The sequence below is a fragment of the Falco cherrug genome, chromosome 3 (genome assembly GCF_023634085.1).
Source record: "Falco cherrug isolate bFalChe1 chromosome 3, bFalChe1.pri, whole genome shotgun sequence".
Lineage (NCBI taxonomy): Eukaryota > Metazoa > Chordata > Aves > Falconiformes > Falconidae > Falco > Falco cherrug.
Genome location: NC_073699.1, coordinates 56,600,136 through 56,623,819, shown reverse-complemented (window position 1 = coordinate 56,623,819; position 23,684 = coordinate 56,600,136). Strand labels below are relative to the sequence as shown.

The following is a 23,684-nucleotide window of genomic DNA, read 5'->3' as shown; positions in this document are numbered from 1 at the left end:
GTACAGAATAAGTCACCCACTATGTGGTTTTACAAGGCACTGTGCTGCTTAAGGGCAGGAGTGCTTTCAGAATCCAAATACACTTTAAAAAAATAGGGGAGTTATTTAATTTGTTATTCTGCTGTTACTTTAATGAAAATCTTGTTGCTTATTAAGATTTGTAAGTCACCCCTGTGGTTACCATTACATGCACACAGAACCTTCACTTTGCCATCTCCCTTTATCTGCAATGCAGTGTTTCACTTGCCAATCTGCCACTTCCCATTGTGGAAACTGATCCTGGTAGTCACTGCTTAGAGCAATCTTTAATTCTCAAGAGCGTTTCCCAATTCACATACCTTGATTAACAAGTGTCCAAATAGGAACATTTTATAAACCAAGTCGGACAGAGTACATATTCCAAATAAATGGCCCAAATTTCCAGAAGTGGAAGAGTGGGAAAACCTAATGGTAACCAAAAAAATCACTTATTTTAGAGAACAGAAACCTTGGTCAACAGCATGCTGCTTATTTCATTAAGTACCAGGAGATAACACATACATTCCTGGTTTTGCTTAGTTTCATTATGCAAATGTCAGCTCAAAATCTACTTGGTCAAGCATCAGCTTCCAGTCTCTGAAATTCTCTTTTAAATGTCAGCTACAGAAAATAACCTCACCAAATGACAAATGTATATCTTTTATGTCTGCTTTATAGTTTTACACATCAAAATGTGAAGAAGCTTGCATTCATTTAAATTGACAGTCCATACACATAAACTAATGTTTATGACTATAGAACAACAAATTAAGGCAAAGACGAATAGAAAGGAGATTATTTAAGCACACAGCTCTGTTTAGCTGTTACCTTTAAATAACGCTGCAACCTGAGTGTATATAAATATACATACTGCCTGAAAACACCCTTAACAGAGGATCCCTTCACTTTAGGTTTATACAGACACGATGGCTTTTCTTGCAAATTAGATGGTTATCTAAATTAAATGGTACAACTAGTTATTCTCTTGAGTGAGCAGCAAAAGTGTTCAGACCAAGGCACAAGTTTCACAGCTGAAAACCCAGTATCCAGAAATAAAAATTTTGATATCTGGGGTAGCATCTGTCTCTCAACATGGTTTTTAGGCTTTTTTCTGTCTTACAAGATACGCTGCAGATCATACTGCTTCTTTTAAAAGCCAGTTGCTGTGTCTGTGTGTGCAAGCCTCAGAGAGGAGTTTTGTAAAGAACAGAGCACTATGTTCCAGACAACATGATTAAAATCCCAAAACATAAAGAACTGAAATAATCAAGGACAAAGATATCAGTACCTAAGATAGCGTATATGCAAGGGAAGAAGCTCACCATCTTTGTAGGCATGCTGTCATATACTGCTGACAGAGCTGCTCAACTGAACATACTCTATGTGGTCTATTCCAGTTACAGAAAGTCAAGATGCTTTAGTCTGAGGCAGTTGTAGGCTACTGAATGCCTTGATGTAGCACAGTCACCAATGTTCATGCACAAAATTATTGTGCATTACAATCTCATCAACAGATATGAGAACCAATGCATGGACAACTTAAGTGGCTTGCTGAAAGACACAGATGAGGCAAGGTTTCCTCATATGAGAGTGACATATGACTACCAGGTAGTGATGATATCTTAGACCTTGAAGTGGGGCTCCCACCTACAAGCCTACAGCAACAAGAAAATGCGAAAACAGGACAAAAGAAACATCTGCACAAGAATCCACTGTTTGCAGCTTTTACTAATTCCAGGACAGAGATTCACAGCTCTGCCATGGCTGCTTCATAACCTCCCCCTGCCTCTCAAGCTGAGCTCTTGGATGCCTTTAATACCCAACCATCAGCCCACCAGGTCTTTCTTTCATGCATTCCTTTGTGTTTAACTCAACTACTGGTCACTGCAGCTGTAATTATCTTTCAAAGCAGACTGTAAAGTTAGGCCACGTAGGTATGCCTAGCATCCTCTAGATGATTACCTGAACAATCTGTCTACATAAACTTGTGTTTTGTGTCACAAAAAACTGTTGTCAATGGGCTTTGTTGACTTTTTTTGTCACTAGAATTTTAAACCAAATATTTCCTGCTCTCAGACTAGGGGAAAGAAGGGCAAAAAGTGCAGATTTGAAAACTGAAAAAAAATGTGACATCTAACATGGCCAAAATAAAACCTCTGTAGCTCAATAGAGTCCATTTTTGTAGTGAAGGACTGAGGAATAAGCAAGTGAAAAACGTTAAGATGCTAAATATAAAGCACATATAATGCCGAAAGTCCCAAATGGAAGTAGAAAAATACAAGTGTTGCTGATGCATAATCATTAAATAATCTAATTTCAAATTGCATTATACATCAAACTGCTTGACACCTGTGAGAAAATATTTACTGCTGCACTAGTAAAAATAAGCTGGAGCAAGATGTTATGTTTCTTACATTCCAAACATTTCAAAATACATCCCACAGATTTTTGATCATTTTAGATTACAAGGACTGGAGGGGAGCACTAACACAAAGGGCATTTATTGAAGCTGATATGTTTGCCACAGGTTATCTACATCCTTGCTGACTACTCATTTCTCATCATAAGTTTGAAAGTACAAAGGCATGTCCACAGTAACTGGGCAAACGATTTGTTGGCAAATGCTGTACATATAGTTAGATACACATGTATGTAGATAGAGGAATATAGAGAGAAAAATCATAGAATCGTGGAATCATTCAGGTTGGAAAAGACCAATAAAATCATCGAGTCAACCATTAACCCAATAACAATAATGAATAAAAAAATAACTGCCAAGTCCATCACTAAACCATGTCCTTAAGCATCACATTTCTATGTTTTTTAAGTACCTCCAGGGATGGTGATTCCACCACCTCCCTGCGAAGCCTGTTCCAACGCTTGACAACCCTTTCAGTGAAAAAAACATTTCTAATATCTAATCTAAACCTTCCCTGGCATAACTTGAGGCTGTTTCCTCTTGTCCTGTCACTCATTACCTGTGAGAAGAGATTGACCCCCACCTGCCTAAAGCCTCCTCTCACGTTGTAGAGAGCGATAAGATCCCCTGAGTCTCCTCGTCCCCAGGCTGAACAACCCCAGTTCCCTCAGCCGCTCCTTGTAAGACTTGTTCTCTAGACTCTTCACCAGCCCCGTTGCCCGTCTCTGGACACGCTCCAGCACCTCTATGCCCTCCTTGTAGTGAGGGGCCCAAACCGAACCCAGCATTCGAGGTGCGGCCTCACCAGTGCTGAGCACAGGGGGACAATCACCTCCCTTGTCCTGCTGGCCACACTGTCTCTGATACAAGCCAGGACGCTGATGGCCACCTTGGCCCCCTGGGCACACTGCTGGCTCATGTCCAGCTGGCCGTTGACCAGCACCCCCAGGCCCTTTCCCACCAGGTGCTTCCCAGCCGCTCTGCCCCAGCCTGTAGCGCTGCGTGGGGCTGGTGTGACCCAGGGGCAGGGCCCGGCACTGGGCCTGGCTGCACCTCAAACAGTTGGCCTTGTCCCATCGGTCCAGCCTGTCCAGATCCCTCTGCAGAGCCTGCCTGCCCTCCGGCAGGTCAACCCTCCCCCACAACTTGGTGTCACCTGCAAACTTACTGAGGGGGCACTCGATCCCCTTGTCCGGATCATCGATAAAGATACTAAACAGCACTGGCCCCAGCACTGAGCCCTGGGGAACACCACTTGTGACCAGTCCCCGGCTGGATGTGACTCCATTCACCACCAGCTGGGCTCGGCCAGCCAGCCAGCTTTTAACCCAGCACAGAGTACACCTGCCCAAGCCATGGGCACCCAGTTTCTCCAGGAGGATGCTGTGGGAGATGGTGTCAAGGGCTTTACTAAGGTCCAGGGAGACACATCCACAGCCTTTCCCTCATCCGCTAGGTGGGTCATCTTGTCATAGAAGGAGATCAGGTTCATCAAGCAGGACCTGCCTTTCATAACCCCACCCTGGCTGGGCCTGATCGCCCGGGTGTCCTGACATGCCATGTGATGGTGTTCAGGATGACCTGCTCCATAACCTGCCCCGGCACCGAGGTCAGGCTGACAGGCCTGTGGTTTCCCAGATCCTCCTTCCTGCCCTTCTTGTAGCTGGGCATCACACTGGCTGACCTCCAGCCTTCTGGGACCTCCCAGTTTGCCAGGACTGTTGATAAATGATGGAGAGCAGCTTGGCGAGCTCCTCTGCCAGCTCCCCAGTACCCCGGGGTGGATCCCACCCGGCGCCATAGACTTGCGCGTGTCCAAGTGGAGCAGCCGGTCACTGACCGTTTCCTCCCGGACTGTGGGGACTTTGTTCTGCTCCTTGTCCCTGCCTTCCAGCCCAGGGGGCCGAGCAGCCAGAGGGAAGCTGGTCTTGCTATTACAGACTGAGGCAAAGAAAGCACCGAGTACCTCAGCCTTTCCCTCAGCCTTTGTGGCCATGTTCCCCCCCTGCATGCAATAAAGGATGCAGATTGTCCTTGGCCCTCCTTTTGTTTCTAATGTATTTGTAAAAACATTTTTTGTTACCTTTTGCAGCCGTGGCCAGCCTGAGTTCCGGCTGGGCTTTCTCCTTTCTAATTTTCTCCCTGCGTAGCCCTGAGACATCCTTATAGTCCTCCTGCGTTGCCTGCCCCTTCTTCCAAAGGTGGCAAACTCTCCTTTGTTCCCTGAGCTCCAGCTGAAGCTCTCTGTTCAGCCAGGCTGGTCTTCTTCCCTGCCAGCTTGTCTTTCAGCACATGGGGACAGCCTGCTCCTGCACCTTTAAGCTTTCCTTCTTGAAGAATGTCCAGCCTTCCTGGACCCCTTGGCCGGCCAGGGCTGCCTCCCAAGGGACTCTGTCAACCAGTCTCCTAAACAGGCCACAGTCTGCCCCCTGGAAGTCCAAGGCAGTGGGTTCTGCTGACCCCACTCATTGCTTCTCCGAGAATCAAAAACTCTATCATCTCATGATTGCTATGCCCAAGATGTCCCCTGACCACCACATCACCCACCAGTCCTTCCCTGCCCTGTTTGTAAACAGCAGGTCCAGCGGGGCATCTCCCCTGGCTGGCTCCCTCACTGGCTCTGTCAGGGAGTTATCTTCTTCCACACACTCCAAGAAACTACTAGTGTTTCCTCAGAAAATCCTTCACAAATGTATCTGGTTTATGAAATGGCTTCGTGTACAAATGGAAAATTCAGGAAAACTGGAGAGACCCTCTAAAGTAGATCAGCAAAAACAGTTAGAGGTTTAAAATGTATGGCCTGCTTGTGAAAGGTCAAAGTGAATGGGTTGTTATTTGTTCTAAAAAGTGGAAGACTAATAGGGCCCCAATCAAGATCCCCTAATGTAGAAACAAGGGTATTGTATGGCACAAATAATGTTTATATTTTCCAATTTGGGCAAGACAGCCTACCTCACCCTCCATACACAAAACTATTAAGCTTGCATGTTTTAATTTGCTATTACCCTGCTGCTTCTATGACAAAGATGCAATCAATTGTTTTAATTGCTCACTGGAGCGAGAACAAGAGGGAAAATTAATTTGCAGACTCTTCATACTGAAAAGATCTTAAGGACACTTAGACAAAGATTTGTCTTTTACAATCCACATGAAGTTGTTCTGACTCCCCAGAAAGGACTGCTATAGAACTGGTAGATTTCTGGCAATCACTTTGGGCTTTACATTTCATGCTCTCTGGCAATACAGAGCAGGTATTTTTACAACCAAATGTAGATCTGAACTCTGTAGGATGTCATTCCTCTGAAAGCAAAACATTTTAAATTGGCTCTTAAAAATTAAGTAGGATAATCATTTTGTGTGGAAGTTCTTCTGATTAATTTTCATAAAGAAGGCCAGCATGTGGCTGCTGCCTGAACAGAGCAGCTGTTAGTATTTAATACTTGTGTATTCCTTTGTTTTCTCCGGAACTGTGTGCATGTGTTTGGCCATTAGCACATTGTGAGAAAAAAACCCCAACACTAAAAAGCTCTGTCATTTAGTATCCTTTATATAGCAAAAATTATACACCTTCATATGCTTCAGTAAAAATAACTCTGTGTGACAGCACATGAATTTATCCATTATATGACTGATTATATATTGCGTCCAGAGCAACAATAAGTGTGGATAAAAATAAACATCAAATATAATCAAAATATGAAAAGACATATGAAATTGCTGCTACTTGCGCCGTCTCATCTTCCACTTTCCTTTTTGAATTTCCAAAAACTTTACGTGCTCTGACTCAGCCATCTGTGTGATTCCTCTGTGCAGAAATGCTGCAGCGCAGCCCTTGTTACAGACTAGATGAGAGCAGCCATGAACCCGAGACCGGGACAGAGACTTCAGTCACCTTCCATCTGATAGCTCTCCATACATGAAAGGCTTCCTGTGAAAAACAGGCAAGGAAACAGAACACTTGTGAGAGGAATGGGTAATTGATTGTGGAGTAAAGTCCACTGCAGCAAACAGTGGTTATTCTTCTAGTTGTTATTACTGTAACGCCCTTTAATCAGAGGAAAGGGCCAAAAGACTCAATTTCAGTATCCTTGAAATAAATACTTTGGATGAAGAGGCTCATTGAGCCTGTTTTGTTTTACCAGGCTATGTATGCATACTCCTTCTCTATTGACAGAACAGACCTGTCATTTTGATAGTTATTTCATGTGTGTATCCTTAGGCAGTGTTTAGCCCTTAAAATGACAATGGCTATCAATAGGAAAATGTGGAGAGCCAGCTCTGAAGATTGTCTTAGCTTTGTAATATTGCCTAGTTGCTGTGCTGTATGGAAAATGCATGATGATAACAGATGTAGAGCTCACCACTCATAAATATTTAAGTGACGAGACACAATAGGCAGGCACTTTCATTGTTGCAAAACTCAGAGGTACAGTTTGAGGCACAAAGCCCAGGAACAAGTGGCTTTAGCTATTTAAAAAGTACATTTCCTTAGAAATGTACTTGTGAGCTTAATGATTTTTTTCTTACCAAGTACAGTACGCTCAAAAAAAGAAGATACTCCTGTTAATGTATTTACTAGCTGTTATAGGCCGTCAACAACACAGTTAAGACCCCTCTGACAGCTGGTGAGGAGAAGATGGCTATAGCCTGGATCGTAACAGCCCTTCATAACCACCAACGGGACTGGACCTGATATTTAGCTAGAATAGCAAATCCTTGAAAGGAACTCATAATTACAGAAGCAGATTATGCGGGTTTGTGTCTGAGATTGAAAAAATGTGGGAGATGTCCTTATAATTTTAACTAGTGTTTTCAACATTTAATACACATACACAGTCACACTTTCTGCAACACAGAGGAAAAAAGTTAATTCCGTTATGAAGGATTTAATTCTACTTAAATGAGCAGTGATTCTAACAATTGCTGATTAACAGATACTCTAAATCCACTGCTGAAATTACTTCTCCATCTTAAAAAGTGTAAATTGCACCAGGCTTATTGAGGAGTTCCAGGACACAGGTAGATTTTTGGAACAAGATAGGTAAAAAGAAACCCAGGAAAATCAGATTTAGGGAACTGAGACAAAAGCAAGGGGTTAGATTGCCGCCTCCAGACACAGAGGAAAAGGGTCCTGGGGCAAATGGGAACTAATTTACAGAGTATGAAAATGATATTAAAGAAAATATGAATATAGGCCTGTTCTTAACTCTTTTCTTGCTGATGCTTTAGATAATTTGGTATGCTTTTCTGTAATAATTTATTCCCTGCTACTTCAACTTTTGCCATTGTCTGTAACTTATGGAGTTTATAGTAGAGCTAAATTCCAAATAGATTTACAGAGGAAAAACATCAATGAAAACCAATTTTCAACTTGGGGGACTGGTATGTGAAAATGATGACTTGCAGGACTTCTCCCTGTTAGAAGCACAGACAGGGTAGAAATTTGGAAAGCACGTCAAGGCGGAGAGCACTTGAGTATTGGAAGTACAGCTATGAACTACAACAGCAGTGTCCTGAAAAAAAACCCCAACAAACAAACAACCACCACAATTCTGTATTTCTTACAGAATGTGAATATTGTAGCCACTTTATCTTTCATCTGTCTAACAACTTCTGGGAAACCAGAGTAAAGGTCTTGCAAATTTTAGACCAGTTAATTTATTGAAAGTACAATTCTTGTTCACCATCAGTAACTTTATTGATCTTGAGTAGTTACAAACCAGTCACGTCAATCTGTTTTCATGAGAGGTAGCATAGGCCATGGGTTCTTCAACACTGCACTGCAGTAAGCTGTGAGGCCAAGGGACCTCACAAGGCTAGACACTGACTGGCCCCTCTGCTGAAATTGGTGGCTGATAATTGCTTATCATACTGATGATAGTATGCTAACAGGAATTAAGGAAAAAACCAACCAAGACAGATGCTCAGTGTTGGTAGAGTGGGAAATAAATACAAGCTTTGATCAGCAAATACAAGTCATCCACGTAGTGCTCTGCTCACTGTGACTTCCTCACTCCCCTGGCCATTTTTACAGGCTGAATCAGCGGTACCACATCCTCCATATGAATCAAACTAACTATAACCCATAACAAGACCTCATCTGCCGTTACAGAGCAGGCAGGGAGACTTACAGCCCAGCTGATTTCAAATCCAGGTCTGCAGGAGCATGCAGTATAAAACTGCTGCTGCTCAGCTGTTGGAGTCAAGCTACAGTTGTCATACTGCTTCATTACTGGTGTTCATGTCTTATTCCTCTACTTGAGCACTTGAAATGCAGTGTCATCCTGCCAATATTTTCTGTAGATTTATAGCTGTGTTTCTGGGGAGTTCATTTAGCTATTCGCATCTTGAGTTTCAAAATTAATAGCTAGCTACCAGATAGTTATAAAAGCATTTGTTACACAAAATAGATTATCAGTGCCAGCCCTGAACAAGGTCTGAAGCAACTGGGTGCTAGAAAGAAGATCAAGAATTCTAGCTCCTTGTGCACGGGGACAAAAAACTGCAGAGAGCACACAGCCCTGCTACACTATTGTTCAAACACAGGGGCTAGGAGTCTAGCTTTGGAGAAATAGAGTAGGTGTTTCACAAGGAATTTGGCTCTGCTGCTCCTGAGATATGGTACTTGGAGGTAGGAGTTAGCCTTCTCTATGGCAAGTTCTCAGGGAATCCATAAGACGATTCATTGCTTCTTGATCAAATTGACCATATATGACTAAGGGAAAGGATATTATAAACCACTCTGGCATGAATCCCTGCCCACAGAATTCTGCATAGAAGATAACCTTATAGAAGTAATATTTTTAACCTGGAATGCAGTGTCTTGCACACACCTGAAAGACAACGAAGTGGAACTGCAACCTGCAGCTTCCTTTTAGCAAGGCTGCTTGAATTTCTGGAGTCCAGATTTCACAAATAACCTGTAAATATATGGGAGAACATGCCATTCCCCATTCACGCTGTGCTGACTTCCTGGAAGCCCTTGAGGATTTTTAGGCTGTGTAGATCATGCTGTTTTGGAGATGTGCGTTGCAACAGAAGGCATGTTCTCTTTAAACACCCCTCTGAGTATCCAGCTCTGCTCAGTGAGACAGAGGGGCTGGGAATCAGCCAAAGGGCCCAAATCACAGCAGACAGATTTCAGAAGCCTCCTGGCATTAGACAATTTCACCTTTCAAAAAGTGTCTCGGGAGTTTTTTTACAGAGTATTTCACAAGGCAGAGGTAGGGATTCCCATGAGACACGTACAGAAATATTGCTACTCAACTCAGAGGAAGGCAGATGTTTTTCTTGAGAGGGAAGAGAGGTTGCTACTACAAGTAGAGTGTGGTCCTATTCTTTGTGTATGCTAGCAAGTGTCGGGGGGAAGTCTGATCCTTAAAGTTTCACAAGAGCAGCTGGAGCACTGCCCTAGCTGGCTGGAAGCAAACCCAGGTTGTAGGCAATAGCCTTTGTCTTCACCAAATCTAAACACGGCACGGAAAGCTGCTTCCTGCAAAGGAGGCTGGAACCAACGGGGGTGCATTTCCAGTGTCCAGGTACTTGGCCGTTTTGGGTTGGAATGGATACATTTGTACATGTGTACGTTCCCACCCGCCCTGTTTGGAAACACCTGCCAGACTAGCCCATACCTGAAGCACCAAACTTGCAAAATACTGATTTTTTGCTGTCATCACCGCAGGCAAGTACACATTGCTGCTAATTACCGTAGGCGTCAAGAGTCAGGGAGTGAATTCCTAGAATACCAGTTTCCTGGGCTCGTGCTGCGCAGGTCACAAAGTCACCATTGTACACATGAGGAAATCAGTCACTGTGCTACTGACCGCGGCCACCGACCAGAATGACTTAAAAAAAAAAAAATCGCTTCTTTGAAAAGGGAAAGCTGCCTTATCAAAGGACTTCAGTGCTTCACACCCACGGCTCGGCTGCGGCCCCAGCTCCCGCACCCCACCCGTGAAAAACCCCAGTGGGTTTTGCGAGCATCGGAGAGCCCGCCCGGCGGGAGGGCGGCCGGCCAGCTGCCGCCACCGGCGCGGCGCGGGGCAGAGACTCCCCGAGGGAACACACCCGAAGGGGGACGGAGCAAGCGAGCTCTGCGCACACCCTCCGAACCGGGCACCGGCGCCCGCCTCCCTCCCGCCGGGGCGCGCCACACCTTCCCCGGTGCCAGGGGGACGGCGCCCGCGGGCAGAGATCCGACAACCGCGGAGCCGGCAGCCAGCACCCGCCGCCCCACCGGGCGCCGCCGCCGCCGCAGCCTCCCCGCGGCCGCTGCAGCCGGCGGCCCCTCACCCGGCGGCCGCGCCGCCCGCCCCCGCGCCTGCGCGGCTCCGTGGCGCCTGCGCGCTGGGGCGCGAGGCGGGCGCCGCTGCCTTTGGAGGACCTGCGGGCGCGAGGCGGCTCGCCGCAGCGCGGGCGGGGGAGCGCGGCCTGGCGGCGGGCGCTGCGTGCGCGGCTCCGTGGGCACCGGGCGCCCCCGGCTCCTCCCTCCGGGCACGCTGAGGCAGCGCCGAGCCGCCCGGGTGGGCGGGTAGGTTGGTAGATAGATTAGTAGGTGGGCGGGTAGGTAGGTAGGTAGGGGGGAGTCGGCTGGGTCCCGCTGCCTCCTCATCGTCATGGCCGGCTCGGAGCAGCCGCCGCCGCGGCGGGAGGACGGGGAAGCGCCGCTGCCCATCGAGGACGCGGAGCTGGCGCTGGCCGGCATCAACATGCTGCTGAACAACGGCTTCCGCGAGTCCGACCAGCTCTTCAAGAAATACAGGTAGCCCCGGGCGCCTTGCCCCAGCGCGGTGCCGGGCACCCCCCGCCGGCGGCGCCCCGGCCTCCGCGCACCTGTCCCCACCTGCGCGGCCGCGCCTGCCCCGCCGGCCCCTCAGGCGGCCTCCCCGGCGGGCGGGCGGCGGAGCCGTGAGGCGCGCAGGGCCCGCCGCCCCGGGCGGGAGGGTGGGCGCGGGCAGCCTCACCCTGCCTGGCTCCCGGGAGCGGGGGGGTCGGTGCCCCTGGCTGCCGCCTCCTGGGGAAGGGGCGCGCGTGGTTCACCCTCGTGGCCCTGGGTGAGGGGCTGCGGATCCGCTTCGCGGGGTCTGTGCCGGGCTGCAGGGCAGCGCGCTGCGCTGGCGGGGGCGGTGGGCTGCGGCGGGGGGTACCTGTCGCCCTGCTGGAGGAGCGGGGAAGGGCTGGGCGAGGGTCGGCGGGGTCCCTGGCTGGCTGTGGCTGCGTGTCGCCGGCGTGCGTGAGTAAACACACACGTGCGCCTGCGGACGGCGCCTGGGGCTTTGCGCTCCGATGCGCCGATGTGAACCGTGAAGCCAGCACAGCGCGTAGCCGCAGGAGGTCCTTGAAATGCTGCTGTGGCTTATATTCAGGCTGTGAGATTATGTTCATAATCGCAACGTGCATCGTGCCTAGGTTTGTGTGTGAGTAGTCATCCGGTAGGCATGGTGTTAACACAGCTTCGTAAGTCAGTGTTAAAGGAGAGATCGCCCATACCTGTGCTTGCTTTTTGTCTGAGGGCTGATGTCTCCCACTCAGGCTTGAGCTGCTGTAATTGCGCATATGTTATAAATAATTAATATGCACTATACTGCTGTTGTCTGTATGATTAAAAAAGATTTTGGTTGACTTAAAATAGCACTTCATTGTGGTGGTGTACTTATGTACTTACATTTTATTTACAAAGAGGATATTTGGAGGTAGAGTGGGTGGAGTGAGACAGATTAAGAAAACACCCTGTAATAATAATGGAGTAATAACTTCACTGTGTACCTGCTTCGGTCAAATATTAAACATGTCATTCTGTTTTTAGTGTATAGTGCTGCTACATACACGATACTGTTGTGTAGAACTAACTGGAATGTTGCAGGTGACAAGGTCCTGAATCGGCATTCCTTACATGCATAACGTGCAGCTCACATTCATATGAGGTTGCAGCCTAAGAGTTACTTATTTCTTAAACCTGTTGTAGTTGTCAGTTCTGGGTATCTAAGGAACCTGTGGTTTTGATGGTTTGTTTTTGTGTTGTGTATTTTTTTTAAGGTGTCAGTTAAAGATCGCTTGATGAGGTTTCCCCTCTGCTTTTGTTTTGTGCCTTTGCTTTCTCTCAGTAGTGTGAATCTGGAAGTAGTCTAGTAATTCTAAATATGTGATACTTCTTATATTGTTACGAGTGCTAGGGAGTAAAACTGTTAAGATTCCTATTTTCCAAATGCAGTTTAATTGTCCCTTGAAAGGGTGAATGATGATTTCTTCTGCAAATTGTTCTCTTGGTTATCTAGAAGGTTTATTACTAAGGATTTCTTAAACCCAGAAACTTACCTACTTTTTTTTTCCCCAGGTGTGGGTTTTTCTTTGTTTGATATTTATCAAGAAGTGCCATTAAGTTGTGTACTAGTTGATCTTGGCCTTTAAACACTACCTGCGAGGAATAAGTAAGGATTTCTGCATTATATTGAGTGGTTTCATGATTCATAAATCAATAATCACCGTCTTGGTTTTAACATGACTGTGAAAATCTCCAGCGCTGTCTACCTTATCCCGAAATTCATAGCAGAGTTCCTCTTGCTGTGAACTAATAGACATCTGTTGAATTGCAGATTAGCTGTATGTTGAATCTTTGCATTAGATGTGGGAGAGAAGATACAGCAAAGTATGCTCAACTTTCTATAAATTTGGATTTTGGTATGCAGTGACGTCCACTTTTTCTTCCCAATGGTTTCTGATTCTATACTTGCCTTGGGTGCATTCTTCCTACAAGGACTTAGTAATGCTATTACATGTTTCTTTGCATAGAGTCTGAAAGGGTATGTTTTTACTGGTGTATGCTTGAGATTATGAAATAGGACCCATCCTAAATGGGACTGGTAAACCAAATGAGCAACTTTTGGAAGCTCTTCGTAATTTAATATGGATGTTTGTAACTTGAAGCACTAGAGCTCAAAGATGTCTGACAAAATGCAGCTTTTTGAACTTGATGTGTGTTGTCTGTATTTTGAGTGACCTTTTATAATAGAACATGTTAACTCTAGACTACTGCCTATGCAGGTATTTTAGCTCTGTTTCAGAAGCTTAAAAGTTATCAGATGAATCGTAGAAGCGAAGGGAGGAAAAGAAATCTTTTTTCTTATGGAAACTGTTTAAGAACCTACAAGACTACTTGGAAACTCAATTAGTCAGCAAAACTTCAGTTTCATTAGCCACATCACTTAAACTAGTTAAGTGTTTCTTAGAAACTACTGGGTTTGCTTCTGCTTTTGATTAATATTTTTCTTCATTTTCCATGTGAAGGATAGTGTGAAAAATTAATTCGGATCAAGGCTGCTATCTTTATGGGACAGTAGACAGCCTTGATGAGCCTAAGGACAGCTGTCATTCCAGAGTAGGTAGGATGTGGTTCGTTCTTTGCTCTTCAATGTTTTTGCAACACCAGTAAATCTTGGCTTTAAAGAGTGGTGGTACTTTGAAGTTATGGCCTATGGAACTATTGTTTCTGTGTTGGGTATGGGAGAGTAGTAGTTTATATTTTTGGTGTTTAGAGCTCATACATACTTATTTAGAACCTGAAGTCAGATGAGCATGTCTGTCGTGTGTTCTATTCAACATTTAGTTGGAACTGCTTTGATGATCCCTGTAAAACAGTTCAGGTGTAGTGTATGACTTGTTTTGTTTTTAATTATACTTGAGGGAGGATATCAGTGTTTGAAAAAGCGATCTGCAAGTAGCATCAACATTTGCATAATCTTTTTTGTGGGTGTTTTTGTTTCTTTATAAGAAGCCCAGATCCTCTACCTGCTAGTGGTGACGACTTTCTGAACATGAAGCAAAACCCAATGGATTTAATACTTTTGTAAATCTTCAACAGACGGCAGCACCACTGTCTTTAATGCTGTGATTTTGTGTTGTGTTGGGTCCCCACAGTGCTAACTCAATTTAAAACCGTCGGGTATCAATCTTTCTAGTCAGCTTGATCAATGCTGACACCATCCCAGTTTTCATCGGTTTGAATTTTGAGTGGCTGTGAAAGCTGCAGGAGACATAGAGGTTAAGAAAAGACATAGGCATTGGAGATGGAGCCCACAGTCAACCTGTGGGATGTGAACTACCCTGACACTAGCAACAAATCTGGAATTGGAGTGTTGTTTTTCCCCTTCTAGCTTTGTGGATTCCTAAACATTTAGGAAAAGAAGAAACTGTCAAAAGACCTTTTTTTTCTCTGCTTCTTAAGAGCATTTACAATTCAGAAATTATTTAAAAACTTCCTCCACCTAAGAGAAGATAGTGTCAAATAAAATCAGGAGCTTTTTAGCTGAATGTTGACTCACAACATAAAACGTAACATAAGGGATATTATCTTACAAGAAATCTGACAATCCTCTGTCTCCTACCAGGGAAATGTTTGACTCTGCATGAATGACACTTCTGAGAAGGCTTGATAAAGTTTTCAGTTTGCATCTGAATGAAAAAAGAAATGATGCAAGATGGATAAATATAATGTATATAATAAGGTCATCTTGAAAGAAGAAAATGATGTTGTAGAGGAAATGTGATTCTAAGACAGAATCTTTAAAGACTTGAAGAATAGTGTCAGTGTAGGAAAACATGCTGTACAACCTGATAGGGTAAAGCAGAACATGGAGAAGCATAGAAAGTTGGAGCAAATGGGAAAGTGAGAAAAAAAGAGAAAAACCTGCAATTTTTAAAGTTATGATATGTTAAATTGTATATGTATTAAGACATACAAACTTCCATAGTGGACCAGAAATTCCATTGTGGGTAGGTATTTCAATGTAATATTACCAATCTATAACAGTATATCTGGCTCAAAAAACTTTTGACCCAAATACAAGTTGAAACAAGGTGACATTAAGCTGGCATGGGTCAGCAGCTTGGTTATAGTCCATGTATGGGCAGTCTAACCACAGTTGAAATTCTTGTTTATGGAGTTCAGCAAAGGAACATTAAAAAAAAATTAAGTGATATAGTAGTTGTTTCAGTAGCTTCTCTAAAGACAAGGACAGCAGGGTGAAAACTGACATAATTGGGGGAGAAGGATGATGACATCTTCATTGGCAGTGTGAGAGCAGGTCATAAGTGCCTTGGAAGCAACCCTGTGTGCTTTTGGTTTTTGCAGCGGTGGGCAGATGAGCAGCTGCTAGATGGATACATAGAAGAGTTGAGTTATGTATGAGGGAGGTGATTTTTAGCAGCAATATTCTAAATGTATCCCTTTGTAAGGGAAGATTTCATTGCTTAAGGCTAGGCAGAGCATGTTAGTAGTAATAGTGATGCACATAACTGGAAAACTGATGCTGGTTTTATGTGGATAGATCAGAAAAATTTTAAGTATTCTACAATTTAAGTCTTCCGAGACCTGGGTACATAGTGATGATCACATTGAATGCAACGCTTAGTTTTGTGGCCCACGTGACAGAGACAGGTCTTGTTGCCAAGAGAAGTGGTGAAATGGTAGAGGGAGGCTGGGACATCCGTTTGGCATAAGGAACAAAATCTGGTGGCTAGAAGTCCGAGGGAAGATGACAGGAAGCTTAACAAAAATCTGATTTAATAACTCTGATGTTAGAAGTCAGATTTGGTGGAGATGGCAGAAGAGGTGTGATAGTAAGCGGTTTTATTTTAATGTTGAAGAAATCAGCTCTGAAAGATACAGATATTGTGAAGACTTTTCATGCTTGCTAGTGCACCCATGCTTTGATCTATGTATGGGTTATATTTATTTCTGCTTATTTTAAAATAGTTGGTAGCTGCTTCTATTTTTATCTGTGAACTTACCTGAATTCTTCATTTTTCATTAAGCTTTACTCTCCCACTCTGGAGGAAAATAATTTGTTTTGTTTCAGCTTGAGCACCACTATCAGTATTATGTAGCAGTGCCTGTAAAAGTGGGGAGGAGATGCTGGCAGGTTAATTACATTACTTAACTTTGAACCTGAGCTAGATGGTAGTAGCTTTAGAAGCTGATGTATTTGGAAGTGAAATCCTATCATGGAAATGGCTGTAGAAAAAAAGAAGATACTGTGGAAGTAATTTTTCTTTTGATGTGCTTCAGTTCTCATTTATTTTTTTAATGGTAAAATTGGGCTCTATTATCTCAGCCTTTTTAAACCAAGGCTTAAAACCTTTGAATGTTATCATCATGTGTGAAAATGGCACCTGGCAAACACCTTTCTTCTGAAAGCGAATTAACATCTTAAAGATGTGTCATGAAATGAGGTGAATTAGGGTTGTTTGGGAGGAGCAATGTCTCTCATAACACCAGTTTATATACCTGGAAGAAAGGGCTACACCTTATGACTTAAGTTTAGTTTTATGTTCCAACTTTTTTGATCTGTAGAACCTTTTACTGTGGAATCTTGTAGAAATGGTGTTAATAGCATGGTTTCTTGTAACACAGGTATATTCTGAGTCCTAGTTTCGTGGGTGAGGTACAAACAGTATTTTACAAAATATGTCTGGAGACTGAATTTTTGAATTAAGTCTTGAGATTTTTCTTTACCTGATGGAGTTTATTGCTTCAAAGTAGTGAGGACAACCTGGGCAGTGCAGTGTCCCAGTGTTCATTTATATTCAGTTCCATAACTCCTGTCAACATTAATAAGGCCATTGGTTTGCTGTTAGTATTTTGTCAAGTGCTGCCTCATAGTTTTTTTTGTTGGTTTTTTTTGTATCTTAACAACTTTTTGGAATCTGTCAAAAGATATAAAATCATGTCTGGTGCTGACATAAGTTCAAACGTATAAGGAGTTTAAGCTGAGGGTTATTTTCATGAATTGTGCTTTTTCTCAGAAACTTACTGTCATTGTTGGTCATGCGTTGGTGTTTACTGGGACAGTCGTGTGCCATTGCAAACTTTTTTCTTAGCTTTCAAGGAAAAGATAACTCTAAACTATTGAAGAATTTATCAGTCAATGTAATATTCACAAAGACTGACCACTAAACACAGTTGTTGTTTAAAATGGATTTTAAACGCTGAGATTACCTCAACAAATGATCTTCCATAAATTTGCACCTGTAGTCTGTACCGAGTGACTATGTAGGAATGTGATAGAAGCATTCCTTATTTTGTTTAGTGATGACACAAACTCTGTGTGAGGAGCTGCTACAGTAAAGTTTGTCATGTTTTGTTTGCCAAACTCCATGGTCTCAACAGAAGCGTCTCCCAGACATAGTATAATATTATGCACCATGTTTTCTTGCTTCAGGGTCCTTATGTGCTACAGCCCATATGTGCTGCAATGACAATGCTTTTTATAGACAGACTGAAAATTAAAAAGAATGAATCTGCAACATTTCACCTCATGTATTGCAGCTGGTGATAAATTCAGAAGAGAATGATGTTCTCAAGGTTTTTGTTGTCTCATCTTTGAATTGTAAACAAGGCTAGCTGTGAGTATCTGAGGGCAAGTAGGGAAGCAGTTTTGAAAAATCAGTTGAAAAGATAAATATTTGGGGAAAAAACTCAGTTTTACTTGAAAAATATATGTAAAAATACTTGGACAAACTTTCATCACTTGTAACAAGTGCTTCAATATCTTTCGTAATACTGGAAGAGCAATTGGCTCTCAACTGTAACTAGCTGGCTCGTTTTTTAACATTGTGATAAAATTTACCAAAAAGAAATAAAAAGGTTTTTGAAATATATATTTAAATGTTCACACACTATGTGCACAGTTAAGAACAGGTTCTTAAAGTCCTGAAAAGAAAAGAATTTTTAAAAATTTTTTTAATAGCGTATTTTTTTAATTACTATATGTATCGAGCTGCTGGAACAGCATATATATGTTCTTTGATTCTCAGCTGCCTTCCTGTTTATTCAATTTCAGTGGTTTCACTCCCAAACATGGTCATTATTCAAGCTGCTCTGTTTGAAAATACTGTTCCCATAGACAGGAAATCAGTTTATCTCTGAAGCTGATGTATTTAATTGTTTTTAAATCTGCAGTAACTATTTCTAGGATCTCTTTATAAATTCATAGAAAATGAAAAGTAGTCTAGAACTTAAAATGTTTTCATATGCAACACTTACTATTAATTCTATAATTCCACAACTTGATTTGTATTTACGTTTTGCTGATATGAATGCACACCTTTCTTGTCAGGTACTAGGGAATACTTGGATGCTACTTTCTTCTGAGAGCCAAATGCATATGTTGCTTAGCTTATTTGATTTACTTAACACACATTTCAGAGGAGGGGAAGAAAACCCACCTCATAATCTTAGTCCTGTTGTGCAAAGTTCTAATATGAGTGTAATACTTACCAAATTTACAAGTAAATTTTTTACAGGTGCTCAGATTCTCAAATTTTAGCTATTCTATTAAAATAATTTCTTTGTATCTGTGCATGCTAGTGAAGTAACATTTTCACTGCGAACGGAAACTTAATGTTCAAGAGATGTGCTCTAAGGATCTTGTTGAGAAGTGCAAACCTAATTACTTATTTAACTATTTCTTATGTCATCTATTTTTATTTTTCTGGTTGTATTCAAAGACTTGTGCTTGAGTACTTTTAATTCACTCTGATAAGCAATCTCTCTCTAACCGTTAATTTTCTTTTCTGAATGGCCTTCAGTATGAAAGATTGATTATCTAGAGATGCTTAGCAGCTTTCCTCCCCAGAGTTGCTTTCTTTCTGTGTATGTAGATCTAAGGAAGCTCAAAAATGCAACACTTGATTTATTTTTAGCTTCCTTGAAGGTATGATCTAAGTGTAACTTTGTACATAAGGATGTAATTTCTTGTGCTGATCTGTTCTGCAGTTGTAGATCCATTAGGTGTTGATAATGTAGTAGGTGTGACCTTGAAACGTATGGTGAAGGTTATGTGCTGCAGTGTATGGTGGTAGTACTGGCTGCTGAATGGGTCCCACATGCCTCATGAGTTGAAAAGTGGATTATGAGATAGCCATGTGCCCTCTGCAGCAAGAGTTCATGCTGAAAAGTGTCAGCTGCAGCAAGTATAACTCGCGTAGCTGAATTCTGGTGCTCTGTGTAACACAGCTGTTAGTAAACAGTCCAGGTACTGAATAGCAGAGGCATATACTGGCAGCTGTTCTTTGGCCGGCCAACAAATGGGAAGAAAATTATTCTTCTCGAGAAAAGAATGAAAAAACGGTGCAAGTTACGTTGAACTCACATTTATATGTATATCCAGAATTGAGGAACATACATAAAAAGGGAAGGTTCAAACCTCCTTTATCCTCCCTGGTTTTCTTTCTTTTTTGTTCATGTCCTTGCTTTTATATATTTACGCTAAATCAGAAAAGGAGGAGGGGGTATGGGAAATATAGATTACTGTCTTTAAAAAAAAAAAAAAACCCACAAAAACCCAAAGTCTTGTATTATAATATGGGTTTAGTACTGGGAATATATGTTGTAATAAACAATATACTACTTTCTCCATATTTTTCAAATGCCTGTCCTATTTTAAAACTCTCATAGGGTGCTTGCGAAATTAAGTTCGAAACAGCATAATTACTGTGCTGTAGCAATACATGTACCTGTAGCATAAAGGTTACCTCTTCTTAAATCCTGGAAGTCAGTGTTTTTATATAACCTGACAGCCCACTGCTGATCAGTGGGGATCAGTGGTACTGCTGAGATCCTGAAAGCTTTTTATTTTTTTTCAATTGCCTTCTGTGTGATGTCACTGGAGCTTCATGGTCTGTGTGACTACAATAACCCTGAAACTTGAAACCTGTCCCATATATTACCAAGATTTTGTTTGCCTGCATTTTCTGTTCTAGCAATTGATTTCACCCTTTTGGAATACTCCAGCAAACAGAATAGGTGAAGCATCTTAAAACCATTCTACATAGTATAGTAAGATGTAGTAAGATGTGTTCTGGACTTGAAACAAAGCAGCTATAAACATGTAAGCTTTGTAAGAAATTTGTATTTCCAACAACTTATGTTATGTGGCATATACATTCTTTTAAAATCTGAACAAATTAACTTGAATTTTGATAGAACTTGTTAACATTTGTCTGCTAGGTCAAAATTTTAGTAATGGATTGCAAGAAAAGAGTAGAACTAGCAGATTTTTAATTTTCTGTAGCTCTTGATTTTTATTTTTATTTTACCTGCACTGAATGTATATTCATGGCAGTGATTTCTCTTAAAAAACCCAAATATCTACAGCTTGATGCTTGAAAAATTTTTTTAAGATATTGTTTAGTGAAAATAATGAAGCTTTTGGCTTTCTGTTTCCATTATATCTTGCAGAATGATGTATTTGTAACTTGATACAAAAAAATCCAAGATTTGTGTACGGATGTATAAGTTAAAATAAAAAATGCAATATTGATCTTTACAATGGGACATATATGCAAATATAGTTACTACATTTTGTTTTCTTTACAGAAACCATAGCCCATTAATGAGTTTTGGAGCCAGTTTTGTCAGTTTTTTGGTGAGTAGGTGAGAGCAGAGTATACATCTGTTGTGCTTAATGTTTGTATGTGTATGTATTTGTTCATAATGGTGGATACTCTAGCTTGTTTCTTTTTATGAAACTTAAATTTTTCAAATTTTTAGATTCTAGATACATTTAAAACAAGTCATGTTATATAAAACTTGTTTACTCATGTGGTTTACATAGAAAGTAAAGGTTCTGTGATTCAGCTTCTCAAATGTATGAAATATTTATGTGTTCCATTAAAAGAGCCATAATAAAACCCTGTCTTAAGTGAGCAGTAGAGGTATTATTAAAATAATACTCCTAAATGCCATTTTCCTGATAGCTTTTGCTGTTGAAAACTTTTCCATCATACTGCCAAGTGAAAGTTGTTAATTTGATCTGTTGACATTGCTTCCTTTTTAAATATACAAGAGCTGAGGATATTGATTGACTAAAGAGTCACAATGAGCAGGTTAGGCCTGTTAAATGCTTTTCTTTTTTTATTGTATTAAAAATTAGAATACATTATGTAAAACCTGAGCAGGTGTATTAGAAAAAGTTTGGATCTTGCTTTTTAGACTGTCCTTATTCTGACTTTACTGCTTAACCTTAGATCGCACCAGAAAATAACTATGACAATACTCCTTTTAAAGACAGAATTTATTATAATATGCCAAAAATAGGTAAGTTGTAAATGAAAATAATTTGAATTCTCTTTAGTGTCTGTAGACTACGCAATATGGAAAAATATATTGGTTAGGAAATCTCCTGAGGCGCATGCTTGCTTTTAAGTCAGTGGAAAGGAGAAAGGAAAGAAGGAGAATCTCTCGGGCTTGCTTATTTGAATTGATGCACTGAACCAGTGCAACATCACAGTGCAGCATCAGTGGATCTTGAAAATACTTTGCTTAGCTACTGTTCTAAACATAGCAGCAGCACTTCGTGTGCCTGTGTCATTCAGAGCTTTAGTTTAATAAAGCATCAAGAGAATAAGTTACTTGTCCTGAAATTCTTTCTAAATTGGCTCAGCAGTAGTTGGAGTCTGATGTGATTTTTTTTTTTTTCTTGCATATGTAGGAATTGTGATTATTATTTTGAAAAATGCAATAGCTGTTACTTGTTACTGACTTTGGAGGCCTGTTATTTATATGGATGAATTATATAAAAGGAGTACCTGCACAGATGCGAATCATGCCTTAACATAAGAATAGTTGAAAATTATATTACTTTTTCTTCCATTTAATATCATGTGACAGCACATTCAGTTTGACTGTATATGAAGCTTCAAGGTAAGGGTTTAGGACTTAATATGTTCTGATTTGTCCTGAAATTTTGGTAAAGCTTGTTTGGTATTTCTGTGTAGGTATGTGTACTGATGTGTGTGTGTATTAATACTTCTCTTTTTTTTTTTTTGAAAGTAAGTTTTGTCAAGTTTTTATGAAAACTTTTTACTGTCCTGTACCTTCTGTAGAAATAAAAATATTTGTGATTTTTATCATTCAAACTTGTTTGGTTTTTGGTAGAATGCCATGATGACATTTGAAGAAGAGAAAATGCAACTGGCATGTGATGACTTAAAGGCTACAGAGAAACTTTGTGAAAGTGAAGAAGCTGGAGTTATAGAAACAATCAAGAATAAAATTAAAAAGAATGTAAGAACATTATCTATAAAATTATGAATTGTGTATTGGATAAGTATTTCTGGAAACTTCCCTTCTGTCATCTTTGTATTTTGAATGGATGATTTTAGCTATGTGAAGAGCAGTTGAGATTTATAATAAATTTAGAAATTAAGTAAAATATTTTGCTTGGATTTCCTAATTATCATAAAGTACTCAGGTAATTCATCAGCAGGTTTTGTTGGTGTTGGTACTTATTTTCCTAACACTTCAAATTAGCGATGTACTAAAATCATCTCAGGAGCCTTGTAGTCTGTCTTAATTCAGGCTAACTTTAATTCATACATGCTCTAATAGTGTTCAAAAGGTGTGATGTTGAAGCTGCAGAGTGCTGTGTGCCAGGCATATTTGTTGGGAGTTTTCCTTCTTATTTTAGATTCTTTTCATTCTAAATAATGAAGGAAGCATGCAGATTGAGAACTAGTTAAAGTAGTAATACAGAAATGTCCAGTGAGTGACCTGCCTAGTGTGACATAGCAGATCTATAGCAGAAAAAGAGGCTGTTTCTCTTCACTATTTAGTTTACTTGATAACAAAGTATTGAACCTAACATACTTAACTCTGCTCTGAAGAAGCACTGTGTTTTCCCTGCCACTTGTATATACCCCTTTCTGTGCTCTTCCTAATATCTTTTAGTTGCATGTCTGATGCATTTAGGAATAATTAAGTGAAATGTAAATCTGTTCTCTAGTATATGTGTAAGATTTCCGTATTTATTAAGTAAGATCTTGCTTGATGATCTGTGAGAGAAATTTTAGCATAGTTTTGCACTTCAAAATGCTGAGTTAATTTAGTAGCAATACTACTACTTGTATTTAATTCTGGATTGTGTAACTTGCCAGATTTAGACTAGTATTATGTATTATCTTTGTTAATATTTTTCTGTGCTTTGTGTTTATATAATCTAAACAGGTTGATGGACGAAAATCCACCCTATCCATGATAGATCGTCTACAAAGACAAATAATTGTAGCAGACTGTCAAGTATACTTGGCTGTGCTCTCATTTGTAAAACAAGAGTTATCAGGTATACTGTTGCTTTAATATTTAGATACATTTTTTGCGTTGTAGCTTTTTAATAAAACTTGATCATAAGGTGGCAATATGACTATCAGTAAAGGTGATTGTTTCATAAGAGCGAGCACAGTTCCATTTGAA

General features: G+C 41.3%; 1 protein-coding gene across 1 annotated transcript in view; it reads left to right on the top strand.

Moving 5' to 3' along the window:
* The first annotated feature begins 10,807 nt into the window (after nucleotides 1-10,807).
* The window catches only part of TTC39C (tetratricopeptide repeat domain 39C), a 37,560-nt gene continuing 24,683 nt past the window's right edge, over nucleotides 10,808-23,684 (top strand). The window contains exons 1-4 of the mRNA XM_055703556.1: nucleotides 10,808-11,198; nucleotides 20,811-20,859; nucleotides 22,371-22,499; nucleotides 23,439-23,553. Of these exons, the coding sequence (XP_055559531.1) occupies nucleotides 11,053-11,198; nucleotides 20,811-20,859; nucleotides 22,371-22,499; nucleotides 23,439-23,553 (439 nt within the window). The 5' untranslated portion in view covers nucleotides 10,808-11,052. The remainder of the gene's footprint in view (nucleotides 11,199-20,810; nucleotides 20,860-22,370; nucleotides 22,500-23,438; nucleotides 23,554-23,684) is intronic.